General features: G+C 52.9%; 1 protein-coding gene across 2 annotated transcripts in view; it reads left to right on the forward strand.

Annotated features, from left to right (window-relative positions):
* The first annotated feature begins 106 nt into the window (after positions 1-106).
* The window catches only part of PPL (periplakin), a 45834-nt gene continuing 22122 nt past the window's right edge, over positions 107-23818 (forward strand). The window contains exons 1-2 of one of the 2 annotated variants that reach the window (XM_086691412.1): positions 107-334; positions 21668-21767. In XM_086691412.1, coding sequence (XP_086547538.1) covers positions 273-334; positions 21668-21767 — 162 coding nt within the window. In that variant the 5' untranslated portion in view covers positions 107-272. The remainder of the gene's footprint in view (positions 335-21667; positions 21768-23818) is intronic. The other variant, XM_086691411.1, reaches the window with a different exon arrangement.

Raw genomic sequence — 23818 nt, forward strand, 5'->3', positions numbered from 1 at the left:
CTGGAAGCCCCGCCCGCCCGGTGGCCCCTCCTCCGGGAAGGTAAGCACCACCTTCTCGGGGAGCGGCCGGGACAGCCGGAGGCCAGCGGGCGCCCCGCCCCCCGTGAGTAGTGACCGGTCGCTCGCGCCGCGCCGCACTAGGGGCTCCCGCGCCGCCGCTCGCTCACCTGTGTCCGCTGCCTGCCCCTCGGTGCGCGCCGGGCCCGCCCGCCGCCCACTGCCAGCCCGGCGCCGCGACCCGCCGCCCCCGCCCGCGCACCCCGAGCGCCACCATGAACTCGCTCTTCAGGAAGAGAAACAAAGGCAAATACAGCCCCACCGTGCAGACCCGGAGGTGAGGAGGCGCCGCATGGCGCTCCCGGGACGCCCTCGGGAAACCCGCGCGCCGTGGGGAGCCTTGGGCGGGGAAGCACTTCTCGGAGCGGGGGGGGGGGGGGGGGGGGGAACGGCCGGGCCTGGACAGCTGCCGGGGGCCCAGAAAGCACGGCCGAGGGGGCGGGGAGCTGAGCGGGGAGTGCGCGACGTGCGGGAACGCGGCTCCCGAGGGACCCCCCCCCCCCCCCTTGAGCTGGGAAGCACTGCCAGGGTGGGGATGGCGATGGGTTGGGGGCGACCGAAGAGAGACGCGATACTTGGCCCCGGAGAGTTGCAGGAGCCCCGAGGAGCACTCAGTTGGGCACCTAGAGGACGGGGAACTGAGCTGAAGTACAGGGGACCTCCGTGTCCCAGGGTCGCCCTTGCGCGGGGGGTTCTCCTGCGACGGGGAAGCACCGCAGGGGTGGGTAATGGTGTGTCCGAGGACCCTACACCCAAGGTAGGGGTGCCACAGGGACTCAGGAAGCTTCGTCTAGGGGCTCACGGGGGCAGGGAAATTGAGTTGGACGGGGGCTGGCGGGCATCACTAGCGCTTCTTGGAGAACGGGCAGGTGCTTCTGGCTTGGGGGTGGCGGGACAGTGGGGGGTGGGGTGGTGGTCTGTGTGCTACCTCCCGCAGCAGTTGCCGGTGTCTGCCACCCGGCCCTCCCGAGATTCAGCACGAAAAACCGGTGTGTGTGGGGTCAGTGGATGGGGGGCACAGGCTGAGGCACCCCTTTTTCCTCCCCCCTCTCTGGCAGCCGTGCTGGGGTCTGCGCGGTGGCTGGGCGGCGTCGGGGCCTCCTTCGCGATGCATGACTTGTCAGGGGTGTGCCCCACCCCCACCCCCCCAGCCCAGAAACTGGCGGCGTCTCTGAGCCGCTGGTTCCCAGGGCGGCCTGGGAAGGGAATGACCTGTCTTGATGTGTTTGCGTTGAGCCTGCAGCCCACGTCCGTTTTGATAAGCCTGATGTATTCACTTAATAACCGGTTTAGGGAAGCCTCTTGGAGATGCTGAGATTGAGAGAAGGGGTGGGACTTTGACCCCTGCCTCTTCCCTTCTCTAGCAAATATGAGGTGGGGGCTCCTGGCTAGGAAGGTACACTTCACCAAGCTTCTCCTGACAAAGGGCTTCATTCAGGTGGGAGACTCCAAACTGCACAGCCCCCCTGCCTGGGACTATCCACCCCCAAGGTATCCTCACCCCCTTCCAGGACCAGCTAAAGGTGAGAAGACTCTGGTCAGGGCTGTCACAGTACCCCTGTGGTCCAGCCCAGGCAGACCCTTAAGACAGGTGCAGGCAGGCCTGGGCACTGGCAGGGGAGTGTGGGCAGTCCGTTGTTTTGAGTTCCAGCCTTTTCAGAAACTGCACCGCCCTGTGATCTCAGGGTTCCCATCTCTCCTATGTTCTGCTTCAAGCTCAGAGACATTTATCTCCCCTTCCAAAGTCCCCCACTCCCCAGCCTCCCCAGACTTTCACAACCCCAGAGATTGGGCAGGGCCCTGCATGCTGTTTCTCTGTGTCTAGGTCCAGCTGGCTCTCAAACCTCGCCGGGGTCCCGTCCAGTCCCCGAGCTGTTCTCTGGGGCATTGCACAATCGCATACTCTGTGCCAGCCACGGAAGACTGTTCTGTTCTCCCCCCACCAAGACTTGGGCCCCTCCAATCCTTCACACATGCACACACCCACACACCAGGAGACGGGCCAGGCCTCACCCTGCCCTCTGCCTCTTCCATCTCTCCGGACCCCAATGCCTCCAGCCCTCTGTCTGGTGCCCCTAATACAAGGTTGGACCTAACAAGGTTAGGATGAATTCATACACACTGGGAAGGGCTTGGCTTTCCCAACAGAGGATAGGAAGGAAGGAATTCCCATCCTTTAGAGCTGCGTGGACTCTGAGGGCCTGGGGTGGCAAGGATTCAGTCCTGCCTCTCTATCCCCCACCCTGTCCCCCTCCCCGCATGCTTCTGGCCCAAAGCAGCCACCCTCTGCCCTTGGCTGACAGCCATTGATCCCAGATGTCAGCTTTGAGGTTTCTTTTTCCAGGAAGCCCTCCTGATTCTCTCCCCAGGATGGGATGGAGAGACTCTGCCTTTGGGTTCTATGGCCTGGAAGAGACACAGTCCTGAGTAGGGGCCAGGTGCTTCCGTACATGGTCTCACCAGACCAGTGCATCCCCTCTGCCCCTTCCCATTCATGGGGACAAGTTCATGGACTGAGTTGTGGGCTGGGAGACAGCCTCTTGCCCCATTGTCTCAGCAAGAATCTTTGAGTGTTACCTGGTGCCTGGCACTCTCCTTGTAGCTCTCAGATGTGGTCTCTGGTCATGGGGCACTGACCCTCAAGTTACTCTTTCACCCCGAGTTTTTTGGGGGCTTCCTTTGAGGGAAGGTGGGGCTGCCAGCAAAATTCAGCATGGAAAAGTGTGTGGCAGCTCTCGCCCTGAGAGCAGAATGTCTCCCTTGTGATCCCAGCTCAGCTACAGCTGCCGTGGCAAATCAGGGAACCTCTCTGAGCCTCAGTTTCCTCATCTGCAAAGCAGGGATGGTGCAACTAAGTGTCTGTTGCATGGGGCCCTAGGGGGAGCAAATGTGACAACAGACAGAATGCCCTTGGCACGTAGGAAGTACCCAGACAGGGGCTCAGCATCACCGCTGCCAGCTGAGGGGACCCAGGACCACGAAGCCAGGAGTTGTGACCTTCACACCCAGGCAGTCACAGAAGAGCCCTCCTGGAGAAAACCCGCCCCTCCCTGTTTGTCAGCCTTTTAGCGTCTGAAACTGGGGAGGGCCAGGATGGGGGAACCCCGCTGCTCCTGTCACCCTGGTTCCTAATAACAGGTGTGGGAGCTGATGTTCACACCTGAGCTAATGACAGGGTCAGACCTGATGGTGCAGGTCGCTGAGGATGGGTATCCAGCCCAGTAGGGAAGGTGTGAGGGGACCTGTTCCCACTGTCCTGAACCCTGGTTGAGAGTGCAGCCCCTACCAGCTGCCCCTTCCTGGTTATGCAATCTGGGGTGAGCTGCTTGGCCTCAGAGTCAGTGTTTGCTCACCTGTCGAATGGGCATAAGCATAGGTCGTGCCTGATGATATCATTAGCATGAAGATTAAGTGAAATGACACAGGGAAAGAGTTGAAAGGTGTAGGAGGCCTCAATGTACCATAGCTGTGGTGATTTTAACTATTGAGCAAGTGCAGATAAGGCACCTACTGTGTGCTTGGGATTGAACTGGATGCTGATGGACAGGCTGTGCACTTCACAACTCTAGGTCTGCCATTCCTGGCGGGGGTGGGGTGGGGTGGGGTGGGGTGGGGTGGGGCCGTGGAGGAGATGTTGACATTCTTCCTGTACCTGATGGAGTTAAGCTTAATTACAAGTGTGCCTTACCGGACCATGTCTTCGTGGTGGGACAGAAAGCTGGATGTACGAGGTCTGTAGCCTATCGGCTCTGGTGCCCCTGATGGGTCTGAAGTTAGAGCTGTCAGCATTAGGGTGGAGACCTGGGAGATCTGGCAGGACTTCCTGGGGAGGTGTCTGACCTGTCATGGGGAGGAGTGGAATAGTTAAGATTCAGCCCTGGAGTTAAACTGAATTCTGCCTCTGTTTGATTTTGGCAAAGAAATTTACCTTCACTGAGCCTCACCTTCTTCATCTGTAAAATGGGACTAATTTTGCCCCTCCACCCAGACCTGTGTCCCAGTAAGCACCCAGCAGCCTGGACTTGCTTCTCAACTTCACCGGGGCTGCATCTGGTTTTAAAGGGGAGGTCCCTGTGTGGGAGGCAGGGCCCCAGGCTTTAAAGGCTGGTGAAAGGGGTGCATGCCCTCCTAGAAACTGGCTACGGTGCCCTGAGTCTCTTTGTGGTTAAGAGCACGGAGTCTGTTGTCAGCCAGATGTGACTTCAAACCTTAGTTTTGCCCCTTGTGTCTGTGTGACCTTGGGCAGGTCACTTAACATCTCTCAGTCTTAGTTTCTTCATCTGTGAAATGGGATTGCTGATAGCAACCCCCAGCTGGTGAAGTTCCTGGGTGCCCTGCCCCAGACCTGACTCACAGTGAGCACTCAATAATACAATACACACTTTTAAGGGTAAGGACAGTGTTGAGCCCATGCAACTAACTGGTCTCCTCTCCCTGGGTGGGGCAGGCGCTCAGCTGACTGTCATCCAGTCCCCTTAACATTCACGTGGCCCCCACTTCAGACGCCTGGAGACACACATGTACACCTTGATCAGCGACAGCTGGAAAGCCCGGAGCCATTTGGAGAGGGTTCTGTCAGCAAAGCCCACCTCCAACCATATGGGAGACTTGTACTGGAGTGATCTGCCCAGCCATTTCTCAAGCACCTACTGTGTGCCCCGCATGGCCATGGGTATTATAGCCTCTCATTCTGACACCGTGACAGCCAGGCTGGTGTTTGTGGCTCCTTTCACAAAGGATGACACTGAGGCCAAGAGTAAAGGCGCTCATCTTGGGCTCATAGTTCACAGGTGGCTGATGCTGGGGGGCCCAGGAGCCCCTGGGAAGGGAAACTAGGTCTTCCCACCCACACCTGGGTCTGGTGGCAGCTGTCTCCAGGGACTGCCCCAGGCCAGATGGTGGAGTCACTGGCTTTTGTATTCCGTGACTCCGCCCCAGCAACCCTGTCACGCCTCTCCTCTCCCTGGCTTTGCCCTCACTTGCCCAGTCCTTTTTCTTGGCAGAGGGAAGACCTGATAAATTAGATTCAGAACAGAACAGCACTGAACCTTTAGAATGGCTGCTGTGGCGTTTCAAGCATTGTCAGGGGCAACCATCTAGGGACAGGAAGTTTTGGGGGAGAGGCTTAGCTCAATTCATACTATTTAGGCAACACCCTAAGGAGGGGTGAGGGGCACCCAGGAGGCCCCGGGGAGAAGAAGCTGCATTTCAAAGCAAGGACCTGGGATTCCCAGCTCCTTTTACTCCAGGCAAGGCTACCTGCCAGTCTCCCAGCCTGCCTGCCCCAGCCTGTCTCTGGAGGGGGAAGAAGGAAGCGGCCTCTGGTCTTTGTTCTCTCTGCTTTTGGTGGTCCTGCGTTTAGCCTCCTGGGCCTGGGAAGGGAGTCCCCTGGGCCCCAGGCGGGAGGCTGCTGGGCCAGCCCTGCACTTTCATCCGCTTGGCCTGCCAGCGTAGCTGGAAGCCCAGGCCCTCTTGCCTGGCGTACTTGGAGTAGTAGCCTCTTCATGGTTTGTGCTTCCACTCTGACACCTCAGTCCCTTCTCCCCATGGCTGCCAGGGAGCTCTTGGCGAAATGCAAATCTGATCTTGTCCCCTGTAGCTTAACCCTTGCCCCAGGCTTCCCTTTGCTCCCAGGCCCTGGTTGCTGCAGCCCTGCATAGCACAAATGTGTGCCCTTCACCCTGTCCTTTCCACACTGCATCCAGCCACATGGCCTTTGCCCACACTCTTCCTCCTGCCTGGAATGCCCTTCCCACCCCTTTTGGCTCATTTCTCTTCCTCTCTCTTGGTTGGTCTCCGTTCCTTAGGGAAGCCCTCCCTAACTTTTTGTCTTGCCCATCTCCTGGGTCTTAGCTCAGTAGCCATTTGACCCTGCCCCTTTGGGCAGATGGGAATGAAGCTCTGTCTCCTTCCCCTCCTCGTGTCCCCCTCCCCGAGACTGGCTGGTGCAGCACATGTCCTGAATGCATGATTGAGGGTGAGCCATGGGGGACTGCTAAGATCCTCTCCCTCCTTAAACCTGTCACAGAGCACACAGTGGCGTGTGGATGCACACACTCACCGACCAAGAAAGTCAGGGGGGGAACAGAATGAGGGCCTGGATAGAGCACAGCTCTGACTGTGGTCCCTGTCCAGACACCTTCTGTGTGCTCCGTAAACAGGCAGCAGCAACAATGCACGGTGGTAAGTGCTAAGATAGTGAAGGCAGAGGGGCCCTGGCCCAGCCAGTGGGTTTCTGGAGGACCCCCCAGGAGGTAGGTGGAACAGGAGACACCGGGGAGAGGGGTGGGGATGCGGCGGAGGAGGTATGCATCCACTCCCACTCGCGTAAGCATGAAAAGTCATCAGTGGATAAAGTTAATGAAGGATACAAAGAGTATGTTTGTGTACATTTTAAAAAACATTCATGCAAAGCAATGTAATGTTTCTGGATGCAGACACAGATATGTAGTGAAAGCCTAAAACAGGCTTAGGAGGAAACCAGCAGCTTTAAAATGACCCTACCCCAGAGGAGGGGGCTGAAGGGATAAGAGGTGATCACATCATATTTCTTTGTAAACAAAACCCAGAGCAAATAGGGTAGTGTGAGAACATCAGCTAAGACTTGGTGGTAGGATTCTCTTCTGTACTTCTCTGTGTGTTTGAGCTAGACCATGAGTGTTCAGGTCTTTCATTTATTTATTTATTTATTTATTTATTTATTTATTTATTTATTATTTTTTTAATGTTTATTTATTTTTGAGACAGAGAGAGACAGAGCATAAACAGGGGAGGGGCAGAGAGAGAGGGAGACACAGAATCTGAAGCAGGCTCCAGGCTCTGAGCTGTCAGCACAGAGCCCGACGCAGGGCTCGAACTCACGGACCGCGAGATCATGACCTGAGCCGAAGTCAGATGCCTAACCGACTGAGCCACCCAGGCGCCCCAGTTCAGGTATTTTAAAGTGAGGTGTGAGAGCGTCTCAGAGTCCAGTCAATAGTGGGAGAAGGGGTCTCAGGGAAGAGGAGGAGGTACCTCAGGAGGGACAGGTGCTGAGGCCAGAGGAGCGAGAATGGAGAGCAAGCAGGATGGTTCTGGATGGGGAGACACAAATGGAAAGTCTCAGGAAGTGGGGAAGGTACTTTGTTCACTGGTGACCTTTCAGGCTTATGCACGTGATGCCTCACCCTTCCCACCCCCCCCCCCGCACCGTCCCCCACCTTCCCCCCACAGGTGGGAACATACAAGAGGCTCTGGGGTTGAGCTGCTCTAAATTATGATCATGTTGTGTTTCTGAGGTAATAGTACCCAGATCTCTGTCTTCCAGGTGAGGCTCAGAGTTTCAGTAGCTGTCTGAAGATCTGAGCTGCTCTAACATGGGCATTCTGAGCTGGGAGCAGTGCTGGAGTGTGCCAGCTGGCCGCCTGGCCCACCCTTTGCTGGGCGAGGGGTGTGTCAGGTCTAACTTCGCGCCCGGCTGCTCACTGGCTAGCAGCCCCACCTGCTGTCTGCTGACCCTGAAAAGCTGCGTGGCTGCAGGGAAACAGTCCTGTGCAGAATTCCTTGCTGCCCCAGCAGCCTGGGCTCAGATTTCAGACTCATAACTTTTATGGTTTCCACCCTCCATCCTGGGCACAGGGACATTGTGGTTCCAACTGAAAGTTGAGGAAGCATTCAGAGTTTGTGCCAAGAACTGAGAGGGCTGCCCCAGATAAGCAGCTTGACTCTTCCCAAGTATAAAATGGGCAACCAATGCCCCCTTGTTCCTGAGGGGGAAGCTGAGGCCCATGGGCAGGGAGAGAAGGCATGGTGAGTAGAGTAGAAAGAACCTGAGTTTGGGAGCTGCAGACCTGCCCTTTAGGCCTGGGTGTGCTGCTTGTCAGCTGTGCCGCTGGCCTCATTCCCGCCCCTCTCTGGGCTTGATGAAGGCAGTCACTTCATGCTGTACAGTCACTCCATACCCCCCAAGAACAGTGTCAACCACATAGTAGGTATTCAGTAAACGGTGGTGGAAGGTCTGTTTTGAGTCTGAATTGTAGGAGTGTAAGACTGTGGAGAGGATTGGCATGTAGTCGGTGCTTAATAAATGGAGACTGGCACTCCTTGACCACTGGTCTTGAACCCAGAATGATGTCCTGACACCTGGGTGCACCGAGATTCCCTGGAGCCCTGTTTAAACCTTGTAAAAATCTTCAAGACTTGCCTTGGTATTACCTGCGGCAGCTTGAACTTCTGCACATGTGGGGTTATGAGAGTCTGAAAGCACATGCCTGACATGGGCCTGGAGGTAGGGTGGCCTTCACTGGGTGGAAACAGATTGGGTCACCAAGAAAGGGAACCACAGTTACTATACCAGCAATCTTCTCAGCTTAGGATATACTTCCCCAGGATTAATAGATGGGTGTATAGGATTTTACTGCCTAATTACCATGGCAGTTTCTAGTAAGGAGAGTATCAGTCAATTGACCAATCAATCTGGTATTTACTGGATGTTTCCTGTGTACTGCTTTCTTACAAGACTTCCTTCCTGTAGAGATCTGGGGATTCTTCCTCAATCTGCTCCCCTTAACACTGCGACACAATGCTGTGGTTTGTTTCCTGGTTCCCAGCCCTGGCTGCACATTAGAATCATCGCGGGAGCTTTTAAAAGTGATGTCCAGGCCGTGTCGCAGACTGATGAAGTCAGAATCTCTGGGGTGGAGCTCGCACTTCAGTCTTCTGTTGGGTAGCCAGGGGCACAAACCACACATTTACACTGATTACTTCCACCCCTCTTGTCCTTGAGGTATGCCCACCTTGCTTTCCTTTGCCTTTTCAGTAGCAGCTGCCTGGTCTGTTGTGCTGTATTCTTTTACTCTCAAACTTCCTGCATCTTTCCGTTTCAGGTGTGTGTTTTGTAAAATGGCACAGAACTGCTTTTGTTTTGTTTTGTTTTTTGTTGTTGTTTTTTGTATTCTCACCCAAGAGTCTTCTGTTTTAATAGGAGAGCTTAACTCATTCATGTTTATTGTAATGACTGATGTGTTTGGACCTATCCCTGCCATGTTAGTTTGTATTTCCTATTCATCATGCTTTCTCTTTGTTTCTTTTTGGCCCTTCTCTGCATTTTATTGGATCAAGCTATATTTTCACAATTAATATAGGATAGAAGACCTCAATGGGACAGAGTGGATGAAAATACCCTGGCCCAGGCAATTATAGTCATCAGGGTGTTTTTTCTAATCATGCCTATTAAGTTATAAAACTTTGAGCTTACATTATCTTTTTGGGGGTGGGATGGCCTAACTCAAGGCCTTGCATAGGTTTGGGGTTCAATAAATAAGTATTGAATTGAGCAGATGTTTGATAGCATGCTAATAATTCCTGTCTCAGGGGCTGGTAATGGAGAAGGGCCTATTTGGGGGTGGAGAGATGACAAGGAGTTGGGAGGGGGTGGTGAAAGTTTATTCAGCAATGACTGATTCCCTGGAAAACTGACTGGGGTCACAGTAGTCACCAGTCTGGATGCTTACTAGCCCAATGGCCCCAGGCAAGTTGCCCCTCCTCCCTAGGCTCAGTCTATACACTGGGAGCAATTGCACTTAGTACCAATCTTGAGGGGTTGTTAGGAGAATCAGAGTGGAAACGTGTGTCAGGCACTGGGGTAGGGTGTGGCCCAGGGAGGTGTTCCTTCTGCGCCAACTCCTTCCTCCCAAAAGGCCTGCTCAGAGAGACAGACTGGGATCCCCTCATGGTGGCATCTTGGGAGAAGTTCTCAGACTCATTTGCCACCACTGTTACTCAACCAGCGGGATTCATTGTATCAAGGAAGACGCCAACGAGATGTAAATCACTAGGCCTTCCCTGAGTGGTGAACACCTTGGTGATTCATCCTAGATCCCCAGTGTCTCCCTGTCATTTTGTGGTTTGGTATTGATGTCCCCCTTGTTCTGAGAAGGTGGCTCTGGAGTCTGTTCAAATCTAGGCACTGCTACTTCCCAGCTGTGTGATGTAGAGTGGGTTTCTCATCCTCTCCAAGCCTCCATCATCTTCATCTGGAAAATGGGGGTGTAGGAATTGCGGCCATGCAATAAAACATCTGCTCAATTCAATACCTATTTATTGAGCCCAAGCCTATGCAAGGCTTGGAATGAAGGGCAACAAAGGGCCCCCCAAAAGGTGACTACATTCTTTCTGTCCAAAAGTTTATAGCTTAATGGGCAGGATTTTTTTTTTTTTTAATGTTTGTTTATTTTTGAGAGAGTGCACGCACAGAGGAGGTAGGGGAGGACAGAGGATCTGAAGCGGGCTCAGGGCTGACAGCACAGAACCTGATGTGGGGCTCAAACCCACAAACTGACATCATGATCTGAACTGAAGTTGGCGGCTTAACCGACTGAGCCTCCCAGGCTTCCCACATATCTCTTTTTTAAAGTCAGAGTTAGAGGGGCGCCTGGGTGGCGCAGTCGGTTGAGTGTCCGACTTCAGCCAGGTCACGATCTCGCGGTCCGTGGGTTCGAGCCCCGCGTCGGGCTCTGGGCTGATGGCTCGGAGCCTGGAGCCTGCTTCCGATTCTGTGTCTCCCTCTCTCTCTGCCCCTCCCCCGTTCATGCTCTGTCTCTCTCTGTCCCAAAAATAAATAAACGTTGAAAAAAAAAATAAAAATAAATAAATAAAGTAAGAAAACGGGAGCTGAAGGACACCCAGCACCAGAAATAAGCCTTCCACCAGGTCTGGGTGTTCCTAGGGAGCTGCTTATGCCCTGGCTGGCCTTGGAGGCAGGCAGGACCCAGGTGAGGATGACCCTGGCCAACAGGCAGCCAGGTAATTTCTCTGGGCTCTGGGATGGGTGAGGCTGGTTCTGGGGAGAGGTGTGCACTCCTATGCATTCCAGACATTCCAAAGCTGATGCCTCCTGCCTACCCTTCCCGTACTCCCGTGCACACCCACTGAGACAGAATTAACCCCAAAAGGGAGGGACAGTAGACGTGATCAAGGGGAACATGGGGGGCTGACTTCAGACTGGAAGACAAGGTGGTCCTGGCCAAGAAAAGAGGGCAGTTCCCACTAGATGTGACCTGTGCCTACCACACCCCATCTCTACACACAGAAAGAGAAAGTTGGGTTGTGACCAGTGGGGGACAGAGCAGTTATAGGCAGGCAGGGACAGCTGGGGCAGGGGCTTATGGCAGGGCTGTGGCACTTCTTGTCTCTGGGGGTGTGATCTATTCCCAGAGTGGCAGGTCATGAAAGAGGCCAGGACAGGAAAGAGGCCTGCCTGAAGGGAGGGATGGCTAGGAAGCTAGCCAAATGCCCCTGACTCTGACTTGTGGCCTATGGCCAAGCATGCTGCAGCTCTGGGGGCCTGGAAGGGTCATTGGGCTGTGGTTTATGTGCCCTGGCACTCTACACCCAGGTGCCATGCTCTGCTGGGTACAGCTGGGAGCCCTGGATTGTTTTGAAGTCAGACAGCCAGGAACCTGTAGATAAGGCCTGGCCTTGGGACAGGTGCCTGGGCAGCCTGAGTTGGTCTGGTGGGATAGTGGCAGAGAGCAAAGGGAATGATAATTTACTAAGTGTCCCTAGGTACCAGGCTCTGAGCAGGACCACTAGATGTCCTGAGCTTTATTATGGAAGAACTGACGGGCTTAGAGCCAAGTGGTCCGGAAGGCACAGAATCACCTAAAATTGCACCATCCTCCTTGGGAACCACTGCCCACATGAAGTGTGCTTAGAACTAGCTCAGATGTGCTGCAGGTTAAGACTACATGCTGGGCTTTGGAAGACATGATATGAAAAAGGCTTGTAAAATATCACATTAATAATGTTCTGGGGTGCTTGGGTGGCTCAGTTGGTTAAGCCTCTGACTCTTAATTTCGGCTCAGGTTGTGATCTCACGGTCGTGAGATCAAGTCCCATGTCAAACTCTGCTTGGTGTTCTCTCTCTCTCTCTCTCTCTCTCTCTCTCTCTCTCTCTCTCTCCCTCCCTGCCTCTACCCTGCTCACACGCTCTTTCTCTCTCTCTCTCAAAATAAATGAACATTAAAAAAAAATTATGTTCTGTCTACTACCTGTCAAAATAATTTTTTAGATATATTAGGTTAAATAAAATATTGTGTAAACATTAAGTTCACCTATTTCTTTTGACTTTTTTCATGAGGCTGTGAGAAAAATTTACAAACATGGCTCGCAGCCTGTTTCTGTGACACAGCAGTGCCCTTGAACGCAAAGGGACATAATACCAAACCCTCTCTTGGGGGCGTTTCCTACCTATTAAATGTGTCTTTCCGTTTGCCACTCTGCTAGTAGATACCATAACCCTGTTTATGGATGTGGAAATTGAAGTGGGCAGAGGAAATGGCACGTTGAGTTTCGCCAGACGCTGGCACAGCTCATGGACGCGTTGCTGGGACCAGCATTGTGTTGAGACCTGTACACATGGCAATGGACAAAACAGACCGAAGCCCAGAAATTCTGAGCCATTCCCATGGTGCTTTACAGGGATTGTCTCCTTGAAGTGTCTCAGCCCCCTGGGGTGGGACCGAGTCTTAGCTCCATTTCACAGAAAACAGGTACGGGGAGGCTAAGGAGCCCACCCAGGTCAGACCAACAGCAGAGTCCACGTTTGTTTCCCTGCATCAAGATGACTCTGTTTTCCTCCCTGCAGGCAGGATAGAGAGGAAAATGGGCCCACTGGTTCCGCGTGACTTGGGCACAGAGGGCTGAAGACGGCAAGGGTAGCTGACACTGCTAGCCGGAGGGTTGGTCATTCGCAGTGTCCTTGGAGGGCCTGGGTCTCTCGTGGAGGGCGGAGGCTGGGAAGCAGGCTCGGGAAGGAGATAGAGAGGCTGAGCGGTCCAATGGGCCTGTAGCCAGTAAACCAAGTCTTAGCCAGGGTGGTCCCGGAGGAGATCTAGGGACAGAGACCCGTAGAAGGCACAGCCGCTGCAAAAGCCCTGAGGAAGAAAAAGCTGGGCACAGGTTGAGGGCTGAGGGTCCTGTAGGCTGTGGGCAGGAGCGTGAGCTCTGGTCTCAGAGCATTTGGGTGCCCTGGCAAGTTGGAGGCTGGACGGTGGTGAGATCTGGTTGCATTGTTGAAATGCCCTGACGCTGGCTCGGGAGACGGTTGGGCGTGGACAGTGGTCCAGGTGAGCGACAGCAGCCTTGATCAGGTTGAGACCGTGGAGCACAGGGAGGGTGGAGGCACAGGAGATTGGCTCCCAGGAGGAACCAGGGGAGGGGAAGGCGGGCATCTGGGGTTCTGCTTGAACAACCAGGTAGACAGGCCCATCTTGCCGCTTGTGTGGTTTCCCTCCTGCAGACAGGGGAAAGTCTTGAGAACAACAGAAACCCTGTGGTGGAAACACCCACGGCCTTCAAATCCCACATCTGATTCTAAGCCCAATCCCAAGATAGTTCCGCCCCACCAGGCCTGGGACCCACACCCTCCCAGCAGCCTCACTGCCCGTATATGCACACCAGCCTCTCCCTGCATGGACTGGGGGACACATGTCCAAATGTTGAAGTTACCTGAGAAGCTCCCGTGCCTGGGCGAGGGGACATCCTCAAGGAGGAGCCAGAGCATGTCTTGGCTTGTACGAGGATCAGTGTGAATGGCACGGTAGCTTTCTTTAGCTTCCCGGTGCCAGCGGGTTCTGACATTGGGACTGGGCTGCTGGCTTTTATCAGCTCCTTAAAAGGAGCCCAGGTCTCTGGACAGTGACCCCAAGTGGAAGCAGAGAGCCTGGGCTGTCCCATGCAGCAGCATTTTCTCATTTAACCCCTGGCCCAGCTCGGTGGCATGCGTTTTGTGATGACCCCCACTGACAGATGGGGAAACTGAGGCTCAGAGAGGCTGAGTAATTCACAATGTAGTAAGGACTGAGACAGGATTCAAATCCAGGTCAGCTGCCTTCTTTCTGGGTGCTTTAATCCTTAGGCCATACTGCCCCTTGAGCTGTGGAAAAGGGTGAGGGACACCTGCACAGAATTAAAGTGGGAAGAGGGGCCTAGCGGTGGGGGGTGGATGAGTGTCTCCTGAGATGCCTGTGTTCTCTTTTCCTGCCCATGTACTCCACCTACGGTGTCTAGGTGACCTGGGTGCCACCTCTGTCCCCATTTCTCTGGACAGCACCCCTGCTGGCCAGCTGACCAGCTCCCCACATTGCTGCTGACCTACTGGGCTGTGAGTGGCCACCTGTAAAGCAGGTTGGACTGTGGTTATTGAGTTTCTAACTCCTGGTGAGAGAATGGAGTACCTGATGCCATTTAAGGCTCTCACACTCTCTCCCTGCAGTTCTAATGCTCTGAGTACATCCTGGACACAAAGAGGTACCTGTTCCAGGCTGGCGCCTGCGGCTCAGACCCAAAAAGCCCTTGTTTGTCCCTCAACATGTCCTCAAACCTGGCCCAGGGCTCTGAGGACATGCCAGGTAGCCCCCTGACCAGCCTGCCCCCCATTTTTCCTTCCTTGTGCCAGGAGTCTCATTCGCAGGCGAGGCCATATAAATGGGGCACCTTGGACAGGACCCTCGCCCTCCTGGGCCCTTGCCAGACTCTGGCTTCCTCTGCCCAGGTGAAGAAAATGAGGGCCCATTCTCTGGAGAAATGGGTCCCAATCTGCCAGTGACCCCCACCTGCTTGTGCAGCCCTCACAGCAGCACCTGGACTGGGGGCTGTTGTGGAGACAGCTGTATCCTGAGTCCCACCAGCCTTTACCAGGTGGGGTCTTGGGCCACGGCCCCCCACCTCCTCTCTGCCTATCCATAGGGGATTGTCCCGGATGCCATTCCCATCACCAAGAAGCATCCGCTCCTGTAGGGGTTTGCCGGAAAACCCAGAAATCTAGAAGGAAACTTTTCTTTAAAAACTATAGACTAGGGGTGCCTGGGTGGCTCAGTCGGGTCAGGCCCATGGGTTTGGGCCCCATGTCAGGCTCTGTGCTGATGGTGCAGAGCCTGCTTGGGATTCTCTCTCTCCTCCTCTCTCTGCCCCTCCCCTGCTCACACTACACTGTCTCTCTCTCAAAAATGAATAAATAAACTAAAAAAAAAAAAAAAAAAAGCTAAACTATAGACTCATTTCTGACTCCCCAGTTTTTCCCTAATGTCCTTTTTCTGTTCCAGGACCTCACATTGCATTTAGCAAAATCACATCTCCTTGACTCCTCTGGGCTAACACTTCCTCAGTCTTGTCTTTCGTTACCTTGATGCTTTTGAAGAGGGCTGGTCAGGTGTTTTGTAGACCGTCTCGCAGTCTGGGCTTGTCTGCCGGCTCCCAGCCATGAGGTGGAGGTCATATATTGGAAAAGGTTCCTTGGAAGCAATCTTGTGTCCTCCTTGGTACCCAGTGTCGGGAGTTCTACCCTGTCGACATGGCTTCTGTCCTTGCGACTGTGAACTTACCGATTTTTCAGAAGGAACCTGTTTTACAGAACCAAGTGCCACTGGCAGCAGGAGTCCGTGTGCACAGCTCGGGGAGCGGTGTGAGGGCTCAGGTGCATTGTGAATGGCACCCCCACCGTGGGGAGTACAAGTGCAATGAACACGTGTTGTGTGAATGAATGGTCATCCTCACCATTCGTGAGGCGCCTACAATGTGCTGGATAATTTGAGTTCCTTCACTGAACGAGTACTGTTTAAACGTCTCCTAGGCACCAGATACTGATTAGGCGCTGGTGAAACCAGGGACACCCCACTCGTGCACCTAAATGATCTCTGATCTGCTTTGGGGACTCCAGAGCCTGCCCTGAACCTCCAGCTCGGTCCATGAACCCCACAATGGTCTTTGAAACTCGATTCAAGGGGCGCCTGGGTGGCGCAGTCGGTTAAGCATCCGACTTCAGCCAGGTCACGATCTCGCGGTCCGTGAGTTCGAGCCCCGCGTCGGGCTCTGGGCTGATGGCTCGGAGCCTGGAGCCTGTTTCCGATTCTGTGTCTCCCTCTCTCTCTGCCCCTCCCCCGTTCATGCTCTGTCTCTCTCTCTGTCCCAAAAATAAATAAACGTTGAAAAAAAAAAAAAAAAAAAGAAACTCGATTCAGGTGTTTCTAGAAATGTTCCTGACCCTCCCCCACCCACCTCACTCAGCTAGGGAGGATGGACTATTCCCATTTTACAGATGGTGAAACAGAGGTTCGGGAACATCAAGCAGTTTCTCCAAGGTTATACCAGTGGTTGGCACAGTCAGGATTTGAACCCTACCTGGCTCCAGATACCGGCCACCTCCTCTATGAGTTTGGGTAGGGGCCTTTGCTTCCGAGGGCCATGGTTTGCTCATCTGTGTAATGAGCAGGTGAAGCTGGATGGCTTCCCAGACACCTTCTAGTGCCAAAGGCCACGGCCCTGAGGACCTGTGTCCCTCTCTAAGCCTGTCACTCAGACCTGCCTCCCTTTTCCGGGGTGGGGGCACCTCAGCTTTCCTGGCTCAGCCGGTGATTGTCATCTCTGTGGGTGCAACAGCACTGGACGGGGGTGGTGGGGAAGGGCTGTATCTTGGTCTCCATCAGCCAGGCCGATGCCCCATCTGGCTGCCCCGGTGGGGCTTATTAGTGAGATGAAAAGCTGGACCTGCCAGGCCAGTTCCCAGCCCTTTGGGGATCTGTGCCCCCTCCCTGCAAGTTCCTGACCTGCCCACATTCTTGCACTCCTGGCAGGAGGCTTTGAGCTCTCACAAGAACACTGCCCTGGGCTCTCCTGGCCAAAATGCAGGATCTTATGGGGCTCGCATTCAGGATCCAAACCCACAAGGCAAAAGTGCTAGGACTGTGTTCCAGAGGCCTGGATTAGAACCCCAGCTCTCCTTGTTTTCTGGCAGTCAGACTGTGGCCAAGTTATTGAATCACTTTGTGCCTCAGTTTCCCCATCTGTAAAGTTGGAGAACATGGCTACTGCAGGCTCTGGTAGGATTAAAGAAACTAATCTATATGTGACTTGCTTAGCACCGATGGGCAAGTGGTGGACTCTGCGTGTTAACTAGCATCTTCCAGACAGCTGAGCATAGGCTGGAACTGGTCTAGCTTTCATGGAAAACAGGATAAAAGGCAGGAAGGCTCAGAGGTTGGCAGAAGAAGAAACACGTCCCTATCACTTAAAAATGGCACTTGACAATATTTTCGTTTTCAGCTTTATTTATTTATTTATTTACTTATTTATTTTTCAATGTTTATTTTTGAGAGCATGCAAGAGTGGGGGACGGGCAGAGAGAGAAGAAGGGAGGGACGGAGAGAAAGGGGGACAGAGGATCCAAAGCGGGCTCTGTGCTGACAGCAGAGAGCCCGATGCGGGGCTCAAACTCATGAGCCGTGTGATCATGACCTGAGCCAAAGTTGGACCCTTAACCAGCTAAGCCACCCAGTGCCCTGGTATCAGCTTTATTGAGAGATAACCCACATACTGTACCATTTACTCATTTAAGGTGTACAATTAAGTGGTTTTTAATTACACAGCTATCACCACAGCCAGCTTTAGAATATTTTCATCACCCCAAAAAGATACCCCATAACCCTTCAGAGCTTATTTGACGGCCCTCCTGCCCACCCCCTCACCCCCACTCAGCCTGGGCAGCCACTGATATGCTTTCTGCTTCTATGGATTGGCCTATTCTAGATACTTCATATAGATGGAGTCATACTGTATGTGACATTTTGTATCTATCTCCTATCAGTGTGATGGTTTTGCAGTTCATCCACGCTCTAGCAGGTGTCAGTTTGTGCCTCCTTTTTATGCTGAGTACTATTCCATTGTATGAATCTTCCACATTTTGTGTATCCATTCATCGGTTGATGAACATTTGTGTTGTTTCCATTTGGGGGCTCTTGTAAATAGTGCTATTATGAACATTTGTGTTTGATTCAACTTTTCATGTGGACCTATGTTTTAATTTCTTTTGGGAAGATACTTAGGAATGGAATTGCTGGGTCATGTGGCAACTTTATGTTTAACTTTTGTTTTCATTTTCGTTTTTTAAATTTTTTTAACGATTATTTCTTTTTTGAGAGACAGAGCATGAGCAGGGGAGGGGAAGATAAAGAGAGGGAGACAGAGAATCGGAAGCAGGCTCCAGGCTTCGAGCGGTCAGCACAGAGCCTGACACGGGGATCGAACTCACAAACCGTGAGATCATGATCTCATCCAAAGTCGGATGCTCAACTGACTGAGCCACCCAGGCGCCCATAGGTTTAACTTTTTGAGGGAGCAACTTCCAGAATTTCCAAAGCAGCCCCACCATTTTACAGTTCCCACCAGCTGTGAGCAAGGGGTCTGATTTCTGTGTATCCTTGTCACCAAATCGTTATGGTCTTTTGGATTATTGCCTTTTTAGTGGGTGAGAAGTGATATCCCATTGTGGCCTAGGGCACTTGGCATTGTAAGTTCATCTGTTACATGCCTAGGATGTGCTGGCAGTCCTGTAGGATTGTCACATGGGGTCATTAAAGGCATCGACTTGGGGGCCTGCCTGGGTTGGAATTCTGGCTCTAACACTTAATTACTGTGTGACTTTAGGAAAGTTACTGAAACTCGTTGGTCCTCAGATTCCACATCTGCAAAGTGGGGATAATAAGATGATTACCCACTGGGCCAACACCTACCTCCCAGAGTTGTCATGAAAATTAAGTAAGAAATGAGTGGAGAGCCTGGCATGTGGAAAGCAAATCTGAGCTCGTAGTATTTTGGGGACAGCAGTTGTTGCTGGAGGTTGGCTTGTGACTTTTTTCCGAGTGCCCCTGTGAGGAACTGTGAGCCCAGTGTTTGACGAAGTGGCCTGTGGAGCAAGACTGCCTGAGAAGAGAGTCCGGGAGCCTCATTCACAAGCTGTGTAACGCTGGGCAAGCACCTTGACATCTCTGAACCTTGGTTTCCTATAACCTATCCATAAAGTGACACACAAACCTTCCCAGGGGCTTGGGGTGAGGGTGTTGTCGAGGCGGTGCCTGTGAACATGCCTGATGTCTGGTGAAGCATGTGCATCGTCAAATTACCGTGATGCCTTGGTGGTCATCTCCTGTTAACAGATGGGTAAACTGAGGCACCTCGAGGGAAAGGTGCTTGCCTGAGATGGTCCAAGCAGAAAATGCCCTATCTGGACTTGGAACTCATGCCTGTCTGGCCAGAAGCTCCCACTGAACCCTCCTTTCTTCTCTGCCAGGAACACCAGGTTCCCGGGACTGGCTGTTTGACCCCCTCCTTTGTCCCCTTGTGGTGCTGGGCTTTGGCTGGGTCCAGGCAGGGCCCCAGGCAGGGTCCAGGAGGCGCTTTCCTCACACTGCCCAGTCAATGAAGGGCCTGGTTTGGGAGCTGGCCGCATGTCCTGAGGTGGGGCTGGGCCAGGCCAAAGGCTCCCACCTACTCCACATTGCACCTTCCCCATGCTGGCTCGAGCAGTCATGGGTCAAATCTTTGGGTTCAGATTCACTCCATCTGAGTGCAGCAGGCCAGGCTGAGGATCAGTGGTTCTATGTGGGGAGGGGCCTGGAAATGCTCATGCTCCCCACGTGGTCTGACAAGCCAGGCCGTGGGGGTTCTGGGCTCAGCCCATGACCTGGTAGCCCTTCCTTACTGGGATCCTCTACACATACTCCTTTCTTCTCAGCCTTCCTTGCCTTCTCCGCTGAATACCACCTTTCTGTGCTGCAGGACTGCTCAGAGCCTTTACTGGCTCATGGACTTCTAGAGGGGCCAGGTTTTCCTAACTGCCTTGACTGACAAAGCCTTTGTTCTAGGAGTGATTTACAGGACTGGAGTTTCTGGGACCCTACTTTAGGAAAGGCTGCCTCCTTGATTGACTTAGCAGAGGGTGTAGCCTGGGTCTTGTTTCTTTCCCCTGGTTCCTGTGTGTCCAGGCCTGGCACAGAGCAGGCTCTCAGGCAGGGTTTGAGGCATGGATGGACAGGCTCACAGGTTCTGTTTGCTGTGCCAGTCTCTGACCCCCTCCTCGGCTCTCCCCCCACCCATACCAGTAATACCTGCAGTGGCGGACCCTGAAATCTGGGGGTATCAGTGTCCCCTGGAGAACCTGTATAAGCAAAGGCAATAATAATACACCTTCCTGGGCCCAGCTCTGGAAATGCAGATTCAGAGGGTCTGGGTTAGGGCTTGAGAATCTGAACGTTTCATGCCACAGTAGGTGGGTCCCAGGCCTTGATTTGGAAATTCCACTCTGAAGAGGGGGTGGCCTGACCTGCCCTGGGCTGGCCCACCTCAAGGGACATGCCTAGACCCCAAACTCTTCCTCATTCTTCAGAACCTAGCCCCCATACCTCTGTCAGGAAGCCTTCAGTGACCAGTCCCATCCCCATCCCACCAGCCAGGAGGCTCCTCTGAGCATCCCTAGCCTTCTATCTCAATCTTGTGACTATTTTTGTAAATGCTGATTTCCTCCCCATCTAGCAGGGTGACCTCTCAGAGGGTGAGGCTTTGTCTGTGTGCAGTGCTGGGCCTGGCATACAGTAGGCGCTTAATGTGTGCAGGTGGAATGAAACTTCTGGGTTCTGGGCTGCCTGGGCTCCTCTGTGGAGTCATTACAAAAGGGTTTTCGATGGAGATTGGGGAATTAAGTGCTAATCTTGACCGTTACTGACTGGCTGGGTGACATTGGCCAAGTTGCATTCCCTCTCTGTTTTTTGTTTCTTCCTTTGTTGAAAGAAAACAACAATAGAGGCGGGGCTGGGCACACATCAGTAACGCTCCTTAACAACTATAACCACAAACCTTTGGGACCGAATAGGTGCCCAGCTCTTTGCCTGCACAACCTCCCTCCTGTTCTAACACCCCACCCGGAAAGCTACGTGGAATCAGAAAACTCTTCTGATTTCAAGTCTCAGTTTGGTGCTAACCCAGCTCTGACTTGACCATGATACATGCCAAGGCCCGCTTTTCAGCAAGAGAGGGCAGGGTTAGGCTTTGATGTGTGCAGGTGACCAAGTGTCCAGGTAGAACGTAATGTCATTGTGTTTCCGTAGAGTTTATTCCAAGTGCATAGATATTTAAGATTCCAAGTGCCAGATATTTAATCCTCAATAGCTTGCGTGAAAACTTGGGTCCGAATGTTCACAGCAGCATGATTCCTAATGGCCAAAAGGTGGAAACAACTCAGATGTCCATCAACTGAGGACTAGATAAACAAAATGTGATCTATTCATGCAGTGGAACCTTATTCAGCCATAGAAAGGAAGGTCATGTGCTATAACCTGAATGAACCTCAGAAATACCATGCTAAGTAAAAGAAGCCAGATACATTATACGATCGCATTTGTGTGAGATGTCTAGAAGAGGCAAATCTATAGGGATAGAAAGTAGACTAGTGGGGGCTGGGGGGAGAGACAATGGGGAGTGGCTGCTAATGGGGTTTCTTTTTGGGTGACAAAAATGTTCTGGAACTAGATAGCGATGATAGCTGTGTAACCTTGTGAGTGCGCTAAAACCCACTGAATTAGAGGTTTTGAAAGGCTGAATTTTATGGTATGTGAATTCTATCTCAGTAAAAGGGGGAAAAAGAACACAGTGAGGGTGTTCTGCCAACATGGAAAAATAGAAGCCCTTGCCCCATGCTGCCTCATTTCTGTGGCTTTAGTGATGTCACCCCAGGGCAGGGGTTGGGGGGCCTCCCTCTGAGGCTGGTGGGGACCCTGGCCCACCTCCTGTCTTGTGCCCACAGCATCTCTAACAAGGAGCTGTCCGATCTGATCGAGCAGTTGCAGAAGAATGCCGACCAGGTGGAGAAGAACATCGTGGACACGGAGGCCAAGATGCAGAGTGTGAGTGCCACCCTGTGCCCCCCTGTGCCCCCCTGTGCCGCCAGTCTCGGCTGGTCCAGTGGTTCTCACCAGGGGTTGGGGGTGGGGTGGATTCTGTCCCCCGCCCCTGGAGAACACGTGGACACATCTGGAGACATTTTTAGCCGTCACAACTGGGGGAGTGTGGTGGTTGGGCATCTAGTGGGTGGGGGCCAGGGATGCCGACAAACACCCTACAGGGCACAGGATGGCCCCCCACACAGAGTGATCAAGCCCCAAATGTCAATAGTGCTGAGATGGAGAAACATCATTATTGCTGTTGATAATGGGCACACATCAGTGCCCCCCACCCTGGGGGTCAAGTTCCTGCAGTTTACAAACCCTATCTGGAGGAGAATCGTGGTCTCAGGAGCCAGGCCCTGCTTGGGATCCCAGCTTTGCCACTTACTGTGTCACGTTACCTCTCTGTGCATGTGATTCCCTCTGAGAGGGTAAGAGGGATCATCCCCACCTCCGGGCTGCTGTAAAGATTCGATGAGATTAAACAGGTGTACTTCAGGGCTCAATATTATCATCATATCCTTATTCTTCTTGTACTACACCTGCCACTCCTTAGTTGCATGCAATCCTCCTCTTGCAGAGGAGAGAAAGCTGGGAAAATCATGTTCCCTGTCTGTGTCTCAGTTTCCTCGTCTGTGACATGGGCTAACAACTGCTCTGAGCCATACTCTTCTGAGGAGTCTGTACTGTGTGGGACATTGGAGCTGCCCCCACACCTGTGAGCTGCCAAGATGATCATCTTCTCTCTCTCTCTTTTTTAAGTTTATTTATTTTGAGAGGGAGAGAGAGGGAATCCCAAGCAGGTTCCATGCTGTCAACACAGAGCCCGATGTGGGGTTTGATCCCCAAAACCCTGGGATCATGAACTGAACCAAAATCAAGAGTTGGACGCTCAGCTGACTTAGCCACCCAGGTGCCCCCAATCGTCTTCTCTCTGAGCCCCCCACCAGCCCAGTGTGGTAGAGCTTATACCCATTTTGTAGCTGGAGAAACTGAGGTTCAGAGAGGGCGAGGGTGACTAGTCAGTGACAGAGCTAGCCCCAGAAGCATCCCAGAGGTCTGGTTGCCAGATTTAGAAAACAAAAATACTGAACATCCAGTTAAATTTGACTTTGAGAACACTATGGGATATACTTATAATACAAAGTTATCCATCATTTATCTGAAATTTGAACTTAACTGGATGGTCTGTATTTCACCTGCATTCCTACCCAGGAGCGTGACCAAGAGGCGGTTCCAGCGGAGTTGGGGATGGAAGGTGGACAGGTCATGAGGGAGCTGTCCCCCCCGTGACCATGCAGGTGTCCACCCACCCAAGGGCTGATCCACAGGCGCCCAGACACCTGAGGGACGGGGTGGGCTAGGGATGGTGCAGCTGGGAGTGAGAGATGGAGGTGTGGGGACAGAAGGCAGGAAAGGCAAGTGGAGCTTTCTGCTCCCTGCCAGGGGCCTCCCCTGGCTCCTCTCCTGTGCTCACCTGCCTGTCCACCGCCTTTACCTGCCATAGTGCCTCCCCTCCCCCGCTGCTAGCTTTTTGTTCAGGCCGCAGCTCTGTCCCAGCTCCTCTGTCGTTTTTTTTGTTTTTGTTTTTTTTTAATTTTTTTCCCCTTTTGTTTTATTTTTGAGAGAGAGAGGGAGAGAGAGAGACAGCATTAGGGTTGGGGCAGAGAGAGGGAGCCACAGCTAGAACTCTTTGGACACTTAATAGTTTGAGCCACCCAGGTGCCCCTTAATCTTTTTTTTTTTTTTAAGCTTATCTATTCATTTTGACAGAGCAGGGGAGGGACAGAGGGAGAGAGGGGAGAGAGAGAATCCCAAGCAGGCTCCGCACTGTCAGCACAGAGCCCGATATGGGGCTTGAACTCAGGACCCTGAGATTATGACCTGAGCCGAAGTCAGATACTTAACCAATGAGCCACCCAGGAATCTTTACTCCTCTCTTCATATGGTGTCGTGCTATTTTATTTCCTAAATGAAAACAGCTTTTTGGGTGTGTCCTAATTTTGTCCTAA

The sequence above is a fragment of the Puma concolor genome, chromosome E3 (assembly GCF_028749965.1).
Source record: "Puma concolor isolate L17-30 chromosome E3, mPumCon1.1.hap2, whole genome shotgun sequence".
NCBI lineage: Eukaryota > Metazoa > Chordata > Mammalia > Carnivora > Felidae > Puma > Puma concolor.